The sequence below is a fragment of the Rousettus aegyptiacus genome, unplaced genomic scaffold, assembly GCF_014176215.1.
Source record: "Rousettus aegyptiacus isolate mRouAeg1 unplaced genomic scaffold, mRouAeg1.p scaffold_m13_p_13, whole genome shotgun sequence".
NCBI classification, from domain to species: domain Eukaryota; kingdom Metazoa; phylum Chordata; class Mammalia; order Chiroptera; family Pteropodidae; genus Rousettus; species Rousettus aegyptiacus.
In genome coordinates this window covers 35,423,833-35,442,189 of record NW_023416288.1, presented here as the reverse complement: position 1 = coordinate 35,442,189, position 18,357 = coordinate 35,423,833, and the positions used below count along the sequence as shown (strand labels likewise).

Sequence of the window (18,357 nt, the reverse complement as noted above, 5' to 3'; positions counted from 1 at the left end):
CCGGGCATGTCTGGTTAAGTAATTCCCTTGGGGTCTAATCTGGCATCCCCTCACATCTCGTTAAATGAGAACTTGGAAAAACCTCTTGCTGAGTAGCCTCCGCAATTGTTGACCAAATGTTTCAAGATATAGGCACAAACTGTTTTTTTGTCAGTTTTTTAAGTGTAGTATAATTTCAAAGTGACAATATACTTTTCTATTCGGAAAGATTAAAGAACACCAAGTAGCAAGTTTAACCAGGGTCATGTTCATCTCCTTTCTTTGCAAGTTTCTCTTACCCAATTACTTGGAAGCAGGGCTAAGCTTGACTTATGTGACTGTAGAGACAAGTGGGATGTTTCTCTTTATATAAAGCAGCTAGTTAACAGTTGTCTCCTTCCAATGGATATGTATAAAGGAGGTTCTCTTCCTTCAGGTTACTGTGGGCTCCAATGCCCCCATCTTTCCTCCTCCTCATCCAGCAAAGCAGATTTTGTCTTTAATCTATCCAGTCTTCTACCCTTTGTATTGCATACCTGCCATTGATGTGTACTAGCATATAGATGAATGTAAATTCAGAGAAATTGACTGCAAAAACTTTTAAAGACCATAGATATCATGATACCCGAGGGAAACAATCTCCTTTGGTCAAAATTGAAAAATAATGGAAAGGTAGAGTCATCTTAATTCATAATAGCGTAAGAATGAGACAGTTGGAATTAGCAAGAGGTCTTTTTGAAATGGCTGTGATGGCCAGAGCGGAGCCACGCAGAGTCAGCCAGGTAGGCAACTGTCCACAGATGTGGAGGTGTAGAAGATGCCTGTTGATGCTGTGTATTTCTACTGAGTCATTGCACATGTTTCTTGTCCTGTCAGCCCTTTTCCACGGAGGCTAAACCTTCCTGAAACTTAAGGGTACTGAATGTGAACATTTTCTTTGCCAAAGTTTCCTTTCTATTTGGAGATAGAAACTTAAAGATAACCCAAATCACTATTCTTATTTTGTAAATTCAGAAACCGAAGCCAGAGAGGTTAAGTAATTTGCACAAAATTACACATGACTTAGCGGCTGAGCTGTAACTAAATCTGGGTCTGTGGCTTCCCAAATTAGTGTTCCTTTCGCTGATCCATGCTGTCTTTGCTTATCCATTCAATTAGCAAATGTAATTGAAGGGCCTCTAATTAGTTTGGCTCCTAAAGGCTTTTGTGGTTAGTGTCAGACAGGCAACAAGGTTCCCCACCCCAGCTTTTGAGTCCTGGCCAAATCTTGTCAGTCAGTTGTTTTAGAGTCTTGAAGTTATCACATAGAAGGCAAGGTGATTCGACTAGCTGGACACACATGTCTGTCTTTCTGTCTAACAAACATGCCTTCTGTAGTGCTTAGAGACTTATTATACTGTACCAAATGTATATAATCATTAGATATGGAGCAGTTGTGGCCAGTAGAGTGGTGACATTCCAGCTATCACTATCATTGTGTGTATTTTCCAGGCCTGTGAGCTTTGACACTACTGTCCTGTATAATTGAGGGGTTAGCGGTCCTCTGGCAACCCAAGCATCCCAAGAAGCAGATGCTCAGAAAGCAGGGGGCTGATTGGCCACCCCATGCACTTGGCTGCTTCGTGAACTGGCAGTGCCAATTCATGGGCGTAAGAAGCTTAGAGGTGTGAAGTATCCTTAGATCTGTGAGCTAATTGTTGGTGCCCCTGAGGGCACCTCTCAAGTAGTCATCTGGATGGAATTGAATTTCCTTCAATGGAAGAGCCTTTCCCAATTCCCAAGAGAAAGACTGAAACTAACTCTTAGACCTCAGGGCTTACTGCAGCCCCTGAGAGATTTGGAGAGATGGAGTCGGAACAGAAGGCCAACAAAAGATTTGCTACTGTTTTGCATTGTGTTTATTACTTCATTTAAATAGGGATGAACAGATGGGGCTCTCTAAGGAACCCGTATTCTTGATACAGTCCAGTAGAGAACTAGGACTCCTATAATTTTTCCTCATCTCTTCATCTTACTGAGCTGTGTTTTTCTTGCTTAAACTTGAACTGTTTGCCAGGAAATAGTAGCCTCTTCTTGAAGCTCAGTATTTATATGGGTGTAGGAAAAGTTTTTATTTAACCTAAGTATTTCTTTGTAATTGGACAGAATTTTTTTTTTCAGAATTATTTATGGAGAATTCCTGTTATATATCAAAATATACATGTTAAATATGCCATATCGTACTCTAAAATGCTGTATTTTGAAACACTGAGAGAGATTATCTCTTATTTATTTTAGGATCTGAGATTTTTATATTATCATTTAATGTTCATAACAAAGTGCTAGGATACATGAGTATCTGCAGTTTTAAAGTATGACTTCTGAAATTATGTTAGAACCACATTTATCTAGAATTTGATTTAGAAACTAATAGCCTGTTGTGGGTAATTGAAATGTAATTACTTCTAGCTCATAATATTTAGATTACACTCTGTGTTTGGCTTCTCATTCTTTCACTTTCATCAACTGTACATCAAAGGCAAAAAGAAAATGTTATGCATACTTCCACCACATGAAAAGTGAAGGCATTCTCATTCCAAAGATGCTTACATGTCACTTCACATTTCGTAGTAGAAAATATGTCAATTTCTAATACACATGTCAGTCATTCTATGGAGAAATCTTCGATTATCCTCCTGATAGTCTTTTTTTTTTTTTTTTTAAGAGAGAAAAGGCTTTACAGGAGCTTTTGTGACAATTGGGGTGATGGATTCTTTCTGTTAAAGGAGAGTTTGAGTCAAGGAGTGAGCTCCTGGTGACTTCTGACTCCTCTGGTTGCTGACTGGCCAGGTGAATCAAGGTGTATATATGTGAGAGAGCGCAGGGAGTTGGGCGAATGTGAGTGAAGGTGTGTACACCCACACGTGCACACTGAGGATGGGTTGACCAACTTTATAGCCTGTTGAGTTATCATTGAAGCAGAAATAGTTTTGAAATGAGAGCACACCTTGATGCCTTTTCTTACGTCTCTCCTGTATGTGTAGTTTCCACGTGAGTCCTGATAGCTCACGCTCTCAGCCTTTATGATGACACTCAGTCAATGCAGGAAGTGCTCGTGTCGTTTTTCTGACCTTTTCTTTTCTGAAACAGCCTACATTTTTTTCCCCCTTGAAAATAGAGACTGGAGATGGTGGTGATTGGGGCTTGATCATTTTATTAGGGGATTTTGCTGCCCATTGAAATCATGGGTGAATCCTGTAGTTCTAGCCACCAGTCCCTGTTGTATTAGAATGTTTTTCTTAGTCGAAACATCTACCAAAAAGTATGTTGTTTAAGAATCCAAGTTGGAGGAATCCATGAGAAGTGTGTCTGTTCCCAGGACTGTTGGGTTTTGCCCTTTCCCCCTTAACTCACTTCACACTTTTTAAAATAAACAGTAGATTTGATTCCATAGAAACTATATCTCTATGTGTGTAAGGAATGGACTCTCTATTTTAGGCAGTAAGCTTCTTCTTCTTTTTTTTTTTTGTCATTTGGAAACAAGGATTAGTTTTTATTCACCATCACTGTTATCTACATGCATAAACAGTGGATCCTACTTGTGTTCTATAAACTGCTTACATTTCAGTTATTTCCCTTTTTGATTTTTTTTTTAAGGTGGTGTCTTCCCCAGAAGATGTAGCTGAAAAAGCTGACAGAATTATTACAGTGTTGCCCACCAGTATTAATGCAATAGAAGCTTATTCTGGAGCAAATGGAATTCTAAAGTATGTATTTCCCAACTGTGGATATTTTCTTGTTATGATAGTTCATGAATTTCTTATTTGTTAGAACTATTAAGAAATTACAATTATGTTTCTTAAAACTTTTCATACTGTTTTCTTAAAAGTGAATGGTGTGGTTTCTCATTATAAAATTGTTTTTTCGCTGAAGTCAAGTATGTGACTTTTGGGAATACATTTTTTTTTTTTTTGCTTCTGTTTCTTTCCTTTAACTCTTGCATTAAACTTATGCTTTCATTGGTAACATGTTTAAGAGACTTTTAAAGCTTGCATTTTAAACTGTACAAATGTTACAAGCATAAAATGGTTTATAGAAATTCAGGAAAAGGTTTCTATGAAAAATAAAACCAAACATTGGAAAGAACACTATTATTTAACATTTTATTATATAATAAAAAGTTATTGTATGTCCTCTGGGCTAGTACATCTGTAGTAAGAACTTTGAGAAGTTGGATTTAAAGGTTAGCAGTAGCTCTTTATATAAAACATAATTTAGGTCCGAGTTTCCTAGCCAGTGCCTAGCTTCCCTGGTTTTGAGGACCTTTTGGTTAATTACTGCCGATTGCCAAACCCTTGTGGTCATGTTAGGGTGACAGTGGTCGAATTCCCAATTTAGTTTTCTGGTCTTACTAGTTCCTGTTTCTAACATGTTTTGTTGTTGAGTTTCAGCAAAGAGCTAGAACAAATTTGTAGGCCCTGTAGGTACATGAAGGGCTAAAAAGAAAGAGTTTAATTTCATGGGCCTATAATACATGAAATTTGAGGTTTTTGAAAATTGAATTGCTTTGGAAAACTAACAAACTTGGAAGCAAAAGACACTTGGATATTAGGCAGAAAACTGATAAGATAAATGTTTAGATTCCCGGGAAGGTTGAAAGACACTTATTTTGGATGGAGCCCTCAGGCCCACAGTGTGTGTGGTCCTGAGGTGATCAAGCTGTCTTATTACCTAATCTGTCCCAAGTATGGCCCTGCTTTACGTCTCAAGGAAAAGTTACTAAAAACTTGTGTGGAGACAAATTCTATGTTTATTAACATCCTTTACTAAGGAATATGGTGGCCAGCTACCCAAGCAATCTTGTTGAGGAAGTGCTTTGAAAGAGTTTGGCTTTACACTGAACTGTGATTTGCTTCTCATGAGTGGTTCTTTATTTTCTTCTGGGTCAGGGACATTGCCCCACAGCCAGTGCAAATGTAGTTTTTGAGACAATTTCCCATTTCCTTAAAGATTTAAGATCTTTAAAATATTAATATCACAAAAGACTGGTAAACTTAATTCTTGTTTTTTTAGATTTCATAAAGTGAAACTCTATATACCAAGGTGATCTATAATAGAGTATGCTGTTTTATTTATTTTTTTCCTGTGGAATATACCAATCATTGTATTTGGACCAGATCAATTTATATGTCTAAAATTGTTATAATAAGCTTTTGTATGCTATTTTTTTTTCTAGGAAGATTTTTTTCTTTTTCTTTTTCTTTTTTTTTTTTTTTTATAGTTTTTAGCAATGACTGTTTATTCTTCAGTGTTTATATTTGTTCAGCTCTTATCTTCCAGTCATAATTATGATTAAATGTCTTCTAGGTTAGTTTGTCTGTAGTAAGAACTTTGGGAAGTTTGAATTATCACAGCCCTTTAAATTGTAATTTAGGTCACAGTTTCCTAGCCAGTGAAGATAGGCATAGATTATAGATTATAAGGGAATTATCTAGGTATATAGTCTGCACTTTCAGTACAAACAAAAATATTTTACTGTAAGAACGCTATTTAAATATTGATGTAAAATGTGATATATGAAGACTGCTTGCTGCCTTTACCATTGTATGTATAAAATTTACCATGAAGAACACAAAGACTATGAGATATCCAGGTTCATTCCTTTATTTTCCTTTCTGCTTGTTTGATATTTTCTCTTAAAAAAGTTACAGTCATTAGAGAATATGCCATCCTGAAGCAAACGGCTAAATTTTCATTGCTTATGTTTATTCCGCCTAGTGGAAAAGACACTTATATGTGAAATTTTGCAATATGGAATTTTAAAGACGAATCAATTACTTTTAGAAGAGACCCAGCTACTTTACAAACAAAAAATTTAAATTATACCAAATACTTTTTTTTTTTAAGTTAATAGGTACTTTGAAATGCTTAAATCTTAGCTTACCTGTGTTATTATGGTTAGCATGTATTTCACCTAAAACTGGAATTTATACCATATAGTTTATTAGATTATTTGGGTTTGTTTGATAGAGTTTGGGTTTGGTTTGCTTTGAACTATAATTGATCTGAAAATGAATTTGAGATTTTGAACCAGTTCTAACAATGTTTTTAATACTAAACCAGAGACCTTCTTATACCTGGCAGCTTTTAGCAGATTCTGATTCTATAGGTTGTTGCATGAAATGTGTCTTCAGCATTGGAAGCTATATTTTTAAACTACAAAACTATAATTTTTGAAAACCTGTTTTTACTGATTTTACTTAGAAAAGTGAAGAAAGGCTCACTACTAATAGATTCAAGTACTATTGATCCTGCGGTTTCAAAAGAATTAGCCAAAGAAGCTGAGAAAATGGGAGCAGTTTTCATGGACGCCCCTGTTTCTGGTGGTAAGTGGTAGCTAAAAAATATTCACACCTATTTCTGTTTGTCAAGAGTAGTGATTAAAGTTTTATGATACTCAAGATATATCCAGTTATTTTTAGACCTGTTATAGGGATTCTCAATTCCCTCATTAAAAATAAAAACAAACCAAAATAACTTTTTTAGTGCTCTCAAAATACATCTCTTATTCTATGTTCAGATAAAAGGATGTCACAACTTTGAAGAGCTGTAAATTTTTGGTCCAGATTGTTGTAAGTAGGGATAGAACAATTCCTAGATAATTTAACTTTTTCAGAACATATTTAAGAAATAATTAGCTTGAATATTCTTATAACTATTAAAGAAATTGAAGAAGTGGTAAAAAAGAAATATTTCACAAGGGAAATGTTAGGCCCAGATGATTTTACAGTTGAATATTACCAAAATTTCAAAGAACAGAGCCTCTCAAAATTATACAAACTTTTCCAGACAATAGAAAAAGAGAAAACGCTTTCCAACTCATTCTACAAGACCTGTATAACTCTGATATTTTAACCAGACAGAATGATTATGAGAGAGAAAAATCATATGTCTATATCAGTCCTGAATATAAAAATAAAAACGTGAAAGTATATTAGCAAACTAAATTCAACAATGTAGAAAAGAGATCAAACACTGCAACTTGGTTTGGTTTATCTCTCATATGCACAGGTGGCTTAATATTAGAAAATCTATAAATATATTTCATCACAATAATGTACTTAGAAATCATATGATCATTTCAATCAGGGGAAAAGGAGACCCATGAATAAAATTCTAAAAGCTTATTATTATATCAAATATTAATAGCGAGTATCTGGGTATTTTGGAATGGCAGGATTATGGTTATTATGATTTTGCATTTCTAAATTTTCCAGAATAATTGTATAATCAAATACTATATGTGTACACACACACACATATTTGTATACATATAAAATATAACAGTAGACAGTGGAATAGTAAACTTAATTGTAGGCTTTGGAATTAAATAACAAAATAGATTAAATCAGTTTCTATTTTTCCATAAAGAACTTAATGGCCTTGTTGTAAAGGCATTTTATATCCCAAACCATTTTTGAATATAGGTTGAGTATAAATAATTATTAACCCTTCTAATTAGTATACTGAATTGGTTAAGTAGGATTTAGGTATAAATATTTATAATATGGTATAGGCACTTTGATCACAAAACACTTGGTGTTAGTGTGTTTTTTTTTATAGAATGGAATTAAACTGAACAGTTCTTTCTTCTTTGAGTGGTTCTATATTTGAATTTGAAAATTGATATGGTACATATGATCTTGCTTTTGATTGATGATCTTTTGTTTCAGGAGTATAGCCTGAAATTATCATTTAATAATTAAGAATGCCAATTTGATTTTTAAATATTATTTTAACTTTTAAGCTATAGTCTTCTTTGTGATAAAAGTTTGAAATTATTCTTTTGTTCCTCTTATTGTTAAACCCTAGTTTGTAGTTTTAGGTTGCAAAAATTCTAATTTATGGTAGTGAATATACCTGAGTCTGAACTACATTGTAAGTTGAAAGCTTTGTGCAGAGAAGGTTTGTGCTAATTTATTGTTTGACACATGATCATTATGTCATTTATAATAGAAGTATCTAATAGAGGCTTATATTTGTCTTCTCATAGTAATTAGTTTTATATTTTTAATATGGTAGGTTAAAAATGGCTCCACTTTCTTGGTTAGAGGAAACTTTCTGTAAGTTAAATAGGCTGGTTTAAAAATTGTTACAGTTTAACTAAATAAAAATAAGGAGAAGGAACTTGGGCTTAGATATCCATGATGATGACCCCAGAATTTTATAGAGATTCTATATTCATCAGTCTTAAAATGTGGAATATTTGAGGTAATTTGAATAAAACCTAAAATGTTCCCCTATTTTATCCATTTCTATTCATTCTTCATCTGTTCCTTATCTTAGACTTTTAAAAAATGCATTTACATGTATTTATGTAGAGATATCATATAGTAGTATTCTAAAAGTATGAATGTGAATTTATCTCTAATTCTGTGGTTAGCATTTTAAAGAATTTTTTTTTTTTAACCCAGTGTAGATTGTATAGGTAGCCATATAGATTTTTGAGCAAGTGATTCGTTTCTTTATTCCAGCCTTTTCTTCTACTTCCTGGTAAATATTATTTTGGGGAGTAAAATGAAAAAAATCATTGCTTTATCACTTTACCAGCCCCTGGGGTAATAGACTGAAGGTTTTCGCCAAGTTTCATTTTGATATTTATTAGCCCCGCCATGTAGCAGCTTCTTGTACATCATCCTTATTACAAATAATTTAATTTTATTTGAGTTGTATATGACTTTTAAAAATAAAAAGCAAATGTTGCTTAAACTGTTAGAATTTTCATCCTGAAACCTGAAATTATCATCCTCTGGATAACTGCTTTATACTTGTGTAAGTTACCACTTTTCAGTATAGATATTACCTTGTAAAGTACTTTGGCATGCCTCATCAAATTTGGTGCTTTCTTTTGAAGCTGTCAGACTGTACATGTCTTTATCAAAGCCTACATTGTATTATATTTATAGGCATTGACTCTCTTCCTCCTACAGAGTTTTAAGCTCTTTGAGTACAGGAAACAAGTCTTTTGTTTCCCTAATTGTTTTTATTAAATATATGCACAAAATATTTATAAAATATACAGGGGTACAGGGTATAAGTGTACATTGAACCTGTGTGTCATCACCCCCCCCCCCCCCCCCCCCCCCCCCAGTTCAAGAACCAGAGCCTTGCTGTTACCTTTGACATTCTCGTGTGCTTCTCCCAATCCTGTTTTCTTCTTGGTTAGAGGGAACCAGTAACTTGAAAATTCTGACTCATTCCCATGCTTTTCTTTATAGTTTAACCCCATGTGCTTTTATCTCTAACCAGCAGTGTATTTTCCATGATTTGGAATCACAGTGAGTGTATTCTGTGACTTGATCTTTCACCTCATGTTATGTTCCTGAGTTTCATATATGGTGTTGTTAAAGCCACCGGCCTACTAAGTACCTTGTGAGAACTAGCCAGAGGCACTTTCTCTGCACTGAAACAGCCCCTCAGGTGAGCAGAAGACACCTGTGTAAAAAGGAAAACGTATTTTCTTTGGACAGATGAAACTTGCACCGGGTTGGGTTTGTGGTTTGGCAAATCGAATATGGGTTGGATGTCAGCCTCTGCTAACCCCCTTGGCCAATGCCCGTGTGCAGTGCATAAAATGTATTACCATTACATGATTGTTACATGTAGTTCACTAATTTTAACTTCTCTGTGGTATTCTCCTATAAAAGTATACCGTGCTTTATATACATTTGTTTTATTTTCAGTTTTTTAAATATTACATTCTTATACACTGTGGAAGTGAGTTTTTTTAGTCTGTGTTCCCAGCTCAATGCCTGGAACATAGTTGGTCCTCAATAAATGTTGGAAGACTTGGGTTGAGTTCAACAGGAAAAACAATCATGGGTGATAGACAGGACGAATGATGATAATTCCCATTTTACCAAGGATGGAAGTAACACCCAGAGATATTAGGTAGCTATCTGAAGATCACACTTTTGGTCAGCAGCAGAGTCGAAGACTAGATAAAGGCTAGTTTCTAGTTGAAGCCTAGAAAGGCTAGAAGAAGAAACCAGTCATTTGGTCAAGTCTAAAACTAGACTTGTTTCACATTCTACTGTGTTAGGAAATATTATTTTCTGTAAAGTTCTAGTTTATTCTAAGGAAAATAAGGATTGCTAAATGAAAGGCTGCCCTTTAAATTATAAAACCATTCTCATTATTTGGCCAAAACAGCTAATCATCAGTGTGGTACATTGTGACAGTAATGGCCCTTAATGACTCACATCTCTGAATCCACGCTCTGTATTCACTCCCTTCACTGACTCTGGGCTTGGCCAGCTGACTAGCTTTGGTCAGTGGTGTGTTAGCAAATGTTACACGAGGACAGACTTCAGGAGTACTTGGTACATTGAGTCTTGCCCTCTCCCACCGCTGGGATCTCTTCTGCTGCTGCATAGGGAAACGGGGACTAGCCTGTTGGGAGGTGCTTAGCACCAAGCATGCGAGTGAGGCCGTCTTGACCATCCAGCCCAAATCGAGTTTCCAGATGACCTCAGGCCTGACGACCAGCAGTGATCTGCCCAGCCAGGATAGTCTAAATTGCTCACCCACAGAGTTATGGGCAAATATAGCCACTCAGTTTTGGGGTGAGTGTTAGGTAGCAATAGATAACTGATGGAGCCAATGTAGTTGATATTTTCATAATTATGTAGAAGTGTTTGTTACTTATTGTATCAATTTATCAATTAGTGTGCTGCCTGTGCTTATTTAGTATAAGTGTTATAAACCCTTTCTGAAGGAGAATTATTGCAGTGCAGTTAGCGGAAAGGCCAACTTTAATGCCAAAGCTAAGTTGCTAAAATATTTTATTAAGCCAGTTCAGAAAAGAGTTATATGTCTGGTATAAATAGGTCCCCAGCTTACGTCTTGATATTTCTGATCGCAAAGGAGAATGTCTGACTAAATGTTAACCTAAGTAGTTACTCTGGTGAACTAATATGAGATATCCAGATTTGGTAAGATCTGAAAAAGTAAGATGGTAAAAATTTAATAAATGTCATTATGGTATTCTCACGGACTAATGGGATTAAATAGTATGTGCTCTTAGAATTGAGTTTTATTATTAGAACGGACCTTAGCAATAATTTGACTCTTTTATTATGTAGATGGCAAATAGAGGCCCAGAGAGGTTCAGTGACCTTCCCAGGGCTTACCAGCTTGATAGCAGATCTAGAAGTAGAATCCTACTCTCTCAACTCAAGGTCTTGCCAGACCTTCTCTTCAGCACCATCCTATGGTGGCTTTATTTTTCATAGTGGTTGTCTACTATTAACCCTATTCCTAACAATTTTGTCCACCCCAGTGGCTGGTTCTCTGTCTTCTGCCTTGCTAGCCGATGGGCACTGCCATGTGGAATCCTGTTGGGGAGCAGGGGGAATGAGGGGAGTGACTGCTTTTTTTTCTAACCCTGAGGCTGGCTTTTAATCTGGAAGAGGCCTAACACTTTGTTCTAGAGTCACCTGGAAGGAATGGTTGAGAAGCCCATATGTTGGAATCTGAGGAACCCTGGATTGATCATCAGATCTGTCCCCCATCCTGGAATGTTTATTAACTGGCTGTCAGGAGTCTTTTGTTCCACTGATGAGTTAGGATAGAACCAGAGTGTTTTGGATCCACTTGGCTGGTTAATCAAATAAACTTCCAGGAAAAGAGAAAGCAAAGTGCTATCTTGACATAGCTCTAACATGTTTGGATTTGGCTGGGACAAGATCGGCTCTGAGGTGTAAGGATTTGGAGCTGACCAGGATTATACTTGAAAGCAGATGGATGAGAAGATTGTTTTCTATAGCAAGATTGGGACTATTTTCCACGTCCTTCTGTGTTCCCATAGTATGGTATCTGTGCTGTTACTAGCACCATTGTGCTGTGCTTATGTTCATGTCTGGGTTTTTTTTTGTTTGTTTGTTTTTTCCGCTACTAAATTCTGAAGAGGGCAGATACCATATCTTATTTAACTTTCTATCTCCTGTTGGGCATTTAATAAAGCATGCTTGATTGAATCAAGAATCTTTTTTTTTTTTTTAATTAAAGATTAATGTTAAATATTTTGACATTTATTTTTCACTCCCAAGCTTTTCTCCAGGTTATTTATCTCCAGACTATTGATCTCTTCCTGAAGTTAAACTAAATAACTGCCTTTAATGTTCTAACATCAGTCAGATAGTATTTACTGTGTTCAAAATGTTATTTTATAATAGTAGATGCTATTGGAATGTGTGATTATAATCAAGGTTAAGATAAAGAAGTAGAATAATAAGTATTTAGAACAACTTGAAGAGAAAGTCCTTACATTAGAAGTTTAGAGTTTAGGGAAACATATTAATAAAATGATTCACGAATAGTTACAAAATGCAGACTAGAGCAGTACAGCAGTGACCCCAGTAATTAACAGCCAGGAAGAGAATACTTCATTCATGGTGTGATCACAACAACATGGCAGGCCTTGTTGAGAAACACTGCCTTTGTCCTATCTGGAGTGGCTATTAATGCTTAGTTTGACTTTTCCCTTGTATTCACCTTTATGGATATTTAAAAGGAAGGAGTAACACTAGATTTGATTTATATAGTTGATTCCAGGGCAACAGGAGGGTTTTTGGTTCTGGAAATAAAAAATTTATGTTGAAGATCAATTGGAAACCCCATAAGTGATTCCCAGTTATATCTGAGGGAAATGAGTGGAATTTGGAATTAGATTTGACAGTCCTTTAGTAAATATTCTTTTAAGCAATGAAGAAAGGCAGTTCGCTAGTTCATAGAATTCTCTTATCACATTTAGTTTTTTTGTTGTTGTTGGACTCCCGTTAATAAATTAAAAGAAGTTCACTTGGATATTAGGGAGAACCTAGAACTTTTAGAGAGAGAAAGTAACTCTAAAAACGAAGGTTTTCATTTTATCTTCAATGAACTGTCCTTTACTTAGAATTATTGTGTTTATATAACTTTTGTAAGATTATTTACTGTTTTCTGATAATAAGGTTTTACCTAATCTCTATTATGCTCGACAGCACCTTGATTGCAAGGGGCATACTTCATTCTTCATTTTGTGCAGTGAACATTTATCGAGTACTTCCTGTGTGCTCGACATGTTCTAGGTACTAGAGTTAGGGCTTTAAGGGTATTCAAAGTCTTGCCTCATGGAGCTTATGATTTAGAAATAGAATAAGCAAATAAATAAAAATAATTTCAGTGATAAGTGCTATGAAGGAAAAAAAAAAGGCAGAGTAAACTGTTAAAGAGACAGAGACTAAAGGGAGGCCCTTTTACATACAGTGAACAGGATACCTTCTCTGGACAAGTGACTCTGGAGCAGAGATCTGAATGCATGGGGCCGGGGGAAGAGTTTCAGTACGCGGAGCTTCCCTGTAAGGTCTCTCAAGGCATTGAACGAGCTTAGTGAGTTTGTGGAATGTTTGTCTTCGCATCACCAGGACTTGGCAAGCAGTTACACGTAGTAGAGTTTGTTAAATTCAATCACCTATAAATTGACACCCCCCGCCCATGCCTTTGTTTAACAGCTTGTGGTTATCAAAGTACAACTAATTGGACTTATAGTTAGCACATGACACTGGCCTCATAAGTATGATGCCCTAATCTTTTCATCTGTCTTGTGTAAATCACAACTTTATAAAAGTCGTAATCCTTCTTTAGTGTAAAGTGTTGTTTAGTCGCAGCATTTTGGATACATCCTTTTTTTTTTTTTTTTTTTTTTAAGTGTGGAATGGGTCTGTTACCACAGAGCTAGTTTCAGTTTGATCAGCTCTTTTGTATAATGAATGCTAGACATAAAACAAATTAAAAACTATTGTTTGTGACTAATGACCAAATACTGTTCAGTCTGCTCCCAGGGCATAATTACAGCACTTAACTATGCTTGAATAATTGAAGAATAAACTCAATGACTGCCTAATAGGTCTGTAGATTCGCATAGAAACCTTGAGTTGAAGGGACTCTGAAGTGGCACTTGGTAGTTAGTCCAAAGCTTTCTGTGCTGGCAAGCCTCATTGATTTGCTAAACTCTATTGCTCCAGTTAGAGTTTAATGTCAAAATTAAATAATTGGACTTGCGTGTATGTGTTTGTGTAATAGTTCCCTACCAGGAAACCAGATTTTATAGTCTCCTTGGCTGGGTTGAGCTTCCGTAATTTGTTCGAGGTATTCTTAGAGTACGAGTAGCAGGCACGGAGCCTGTCCAGGGGCCTCTCGGCGTGCTCGACGTGCGCCTGCGATTGTTCTTAAAACCCAATGCGCAGCCTTGGCCCTCACTGCTCCCTGAACCGGAGACCTACTGTTTCTCCACTAGATCTGTGTCTAATTTATGGTAAAGGGACCACAAAAACAAAAATTATTTGTATTTTGGCACCTAACACCAGTATAGTTAAGGGTCTGTTGGCATTTCCATTAAAACATTTTTTTCGAGAGGTTTATAACTTGGCACTTTTACTTGGCTTTGGGCTGAAACGTTGCTATTTCTGTCCAAAAGCAAATTCTTTTACCAAATTTCATATAACTTGAATTTGCTGTGGTTTATAATGTGTGGAGGGGGAAGGGCTATCACAATAGGTCTTTGATGCTCTCCCAAGCTGTTTGATTACATGGTGGTGTCGTGTGCGGTGTTTATGACATTTTAGTCTTACCTCAGTAAGATTTTATGAAATAAGTTGGTTTAACATGATTAATGTAATTCATTGTCATGGGTTCTTCCCTTTAAAGGATTATACTACTACAATGCTTTTTAGTTCTTTTTAAGTCACCAACTTCTATTATTTATTTTGAAATGTAAAGCTACTTCTTGGCATTGACTTTTGTATAATAGACTCGAGTTAATCTGTCTTGGAAAATATTAAATAAAATAAGCCTGTTCTTGGTTTGATTTGGTGGTATTTAAAACCTCAGTAATTCAAATAATTAAAGTTACCCTTAATTTTGTTCAATGGGTAAATCCATTTCCTTAGAAATAGCATAAGATTCATTAATACCGACACATCAGAAATGGGTTAATTAATTAGCCATTTACATTTGCTCATAATTTGACAAGCATACCTGTGAGATGTTGTGGGTTTAGTCCCAGGCCACCACAATAAAGCGAGTCATAATCTTTTTGCTGATGGAGGTTCAATTTGTAAGAAATGCAACATCTGTAGGGGGTAGTAAAGCTAAGGGCAATAAAAACGAGGCATGTCTGTACCCATCACCCTTTACCCATTATGTATCCTTTTTGTCTCTGGAGGATACCTTTGGCCTGGGATTTTCTCCAGTTTGCATAAGTAGTTCAGAAATATTTGGTACATAAATTCCAAGGATTTCTTAGAAATTAGTCTCGGAGAAGAGGTGCCCGTAAAAACCTCTTTTTACATTCTTTGGCATGCCCAGGACTCCCTCACAGCAGTGTCATGGACAAGAGTTCCTATATAATGTGTTAATGAGTTCTTAACATGTTTGGTAAGACTGCTGACTCACTGCCCAAGATAACATGGCTGAGGTAGCTTTAATAATTTGTCTCCTAAGAAAATAATAGAAGAGTGAATTGGAGAAGGCAAGGTGATCACTTCACTCAGTGTTTGTGTTATTGCTGTCATTTATTGTTAGTAGTATTGCTAACAACCTAGTTTATTTCTAAGAATGTACTTTCTTGCAGTTTGCAATTCCCTCATCTCTAAATCTGCAGGCCAGATTTTAATTGCATTGCAATTTCCAGTCAAGTAACCATTACCAGGGTTGCTCCTGCCAGGCTCTGTTCTATGGCGGAGGGACACTGTGTTCTCGTAACATGATTGTGTTGGAGAGTGCGCGGATAAGGCAGGGGTCCTGCCTGAAGTAATCCCAGGGTATTTTTAATGTCCTTTAATTGCCATTCAGGATGTAAGTCAGACCAGACACAATTGAGTCTGGGCACACAGTTCATGGCTGCCTAGTTTAGTGGTGGTTATATAAAAGTGAAGTAGATTCAGTAAATCTCCTGAAGCTATTACTTATATATAATTTATCTTTTATTAACATCTATTGATTCCTAAGCAGTGTGAAATTAATTCCAATATATATTATGGATAGCATTGGGGGCGAAGTGGGAAGAAAAAAAGGAATTAAGAATTTGATACGGGCCTTGTCATCGTGATCAAACCATCATCAGACTTAGCTGCAGTTTTCTAGATGTCCGATTTTCTTTGAGTTTGAAAATGTGAGCAGATGAAAAATGTATTAAGTTTAAATCCTTCTCCTTATATATTTGCCGCACAGTTCTGTTTTGTTTTGCATTACTTTGGGTGTTTCAGTTGTGAAAATTTTAAATTTACATGCACATTTCACGTTGGTCACCCTGGCACCCTCCCATCACAGCGAGCGAAGATTGGCAGCAGGCTTATCTTCTCTTTCCCGCCTCGAAGTGATTGCAACTTGACCTGACGGTAGAGGGTTTTATTGTTGTTTAGCCGAAACTACCGCCAGCAATATGAGAGACGTGAACACTTGTAGAAGAATATTAAGAATTTTAAGAATTTTGTAGCTGCCATCTTTTTATATCGAGTTATTGACTAGTAGTTGTGGTCATCAGAATGTTTCTCCATTGCAGTCTCTAAGACAGCATTGTTCTTAGGGAGGTTTTTTTTTTTTTTTTTTTTTTTAATGAAACAATATGGGGCATACAAATAATTTTACCATTAATTACATTTCATTTCCCCTAGTTCTTATGTGTGAGGGTAATACTTGTTCTCATGTGGCCAACATTTTTAATGTACTGTGTACATATATTAAAAGAATAGAAAAATAGTCTTGGCAGACACTGAAATAATTGGCTTTTCTAGCCAAGATAGGTTTGTAAAATGTTCTGAAATTTAAGAAGTGGGAGGGAAAGAATTTTTCCTTGCATTAATGCCATATTTTATTAACCCTTTACCTTAGGCTATAAAAATTTTCTGGCAGCGTTTTTTATTAGATAAGCAGCTAGAGGAAAAGGGTAGTTGATTTATTGTAATTGTCAAATATCTACAAACATTCAGATAGTTAAAAGAATTATTTTGACTTAAAATCCTGAGTAGAGATGATATATTTTTTTCTACAAGTCAATGATAATTTTGAGAAAGGAATAAGAGCAACAGAATGATTCTGGCTTTGAGTTCTGTAATCTTTAATAGTGAACCTTTAAAAACAGCATTTAGAAATATTTGATGGTATCTCATGGTCTTTAATTGGGCTGTGCTTTTATATTATTAGTACTCGTATAAAATCAACAGCTTTTCACGATCAGGCATTTACGTCTTAAATCTCGCACACTACTCTGTTAGGAAGTAGACCTAGAAATACTGGATATTTTGAAGTTAATAGGAATAGTCTACGTTTGATACAGAAAAGTTACCTTATATAATAGTCAGGGGCTTGTGGACAAAGGGAGAGGGGAAGGAAGGCAAGCAAGGCAGGAGCATTTGGGGGAATAAGAGATTACATTGTCCTTTTCCATTTTAGCTGGTAGTTGGGAGTAAAACTGTAAAGTTAAACTTTTCGGAATTGTTACTGCCCCAAGTGGGAATATAAACTATATTGAACAAAATTTATTTAGCCTGTTAAAAAGTCAACCTAAAACTATAGTTAATTAGTTTATGTTATTACATCACTTCTAGGAGAGACTTAAACTGGTCGCAGAGTAAGAGGACCTCTATCAGGTGAGCTGACTGCTACCCATATGGGGCTTTTAGATAATGATGAGTTTAAATTTCCTCTTAGAGCTAAGTGAGAATAAAACTGGAGGCAATAAATACTCTTGGCCAAAGCCATTAAATGAAAAAGCTGGGAATTCTCCAGCTCTTGACTTAAATTGTTTGTTTATCAGCTGGCGCCTAGTCTGGAGTCAAGAGCTGGAGATTTCTATCTGTGACAGAACTTTGAAACTCTTGCAAGACACTTTCATTTCAACTTAAGGTAACTTGAGTTTATAGCTTTGGCTTTAAAGATTACTAATGATTTACTCATTTCCTTACCATTTAACCAGAGTGGACTTTTTCCCAGGAAGGGATCTGTGTTTATTTAGGGCCTTTGTCTGCGGAGGGATTAAAAGGCAGCCCACCAGCATTGTGAACTTGATGGTAATAAAAGGTCACCAAAACACACCGTAAAAACATTCTTACCATGGAATTAATTATACAGTGTAATTTTACAAAGCAGCTCAGTTACTCAATCCTGACCCCCCCACATCTTAAACATTTAATCTTTTAAAAATTAAAGCTTCGGTACAATTTAAGTTTTTTGAAAAAAAAATTTTTTTTTGCTTCTTTTTTGATATTTAAACACTGAGGAATTGTCACAGGCAGTAAATTGCTTAAAAATTTTAAAGTTTTAGAATAAAACTTGTCACGTATTGTTAAACTCTGAGAT

The 18,357-nt window shown here is 35.7% G+C and overlaps 1 protein-coding gene across 4 annotated transcripts in view; it reads left to right on the top strand.

Moving 5' to 3' along the window:
* HIBADH (3-hydroxyisobutyrate dehydrogenase) overlaps window positions 1–18,357 on the top strand; it is a 106,025-nt gene that overhangs the window by 9,499 nt on the left and 78,169 nt on the right. For all 4 annotated transcript variants that reach the window (XM_036230423.1, XM_016135949.2, XM_016135950.2 and 1 more), the window contains exons 3-4: window positions 3,616–3,725; window positions 6,223–6,344. In XM_036230423.1, the coding sequence (XP_036086316.1) occupies window positions 3,616–3,725; window positions 6,223–6,344 (232 nt within the window). The remainder of the gene's footprint in view (window positions 1–3,615; window positions 3,726–6,222; window positions 6,345–18,357) is intronic.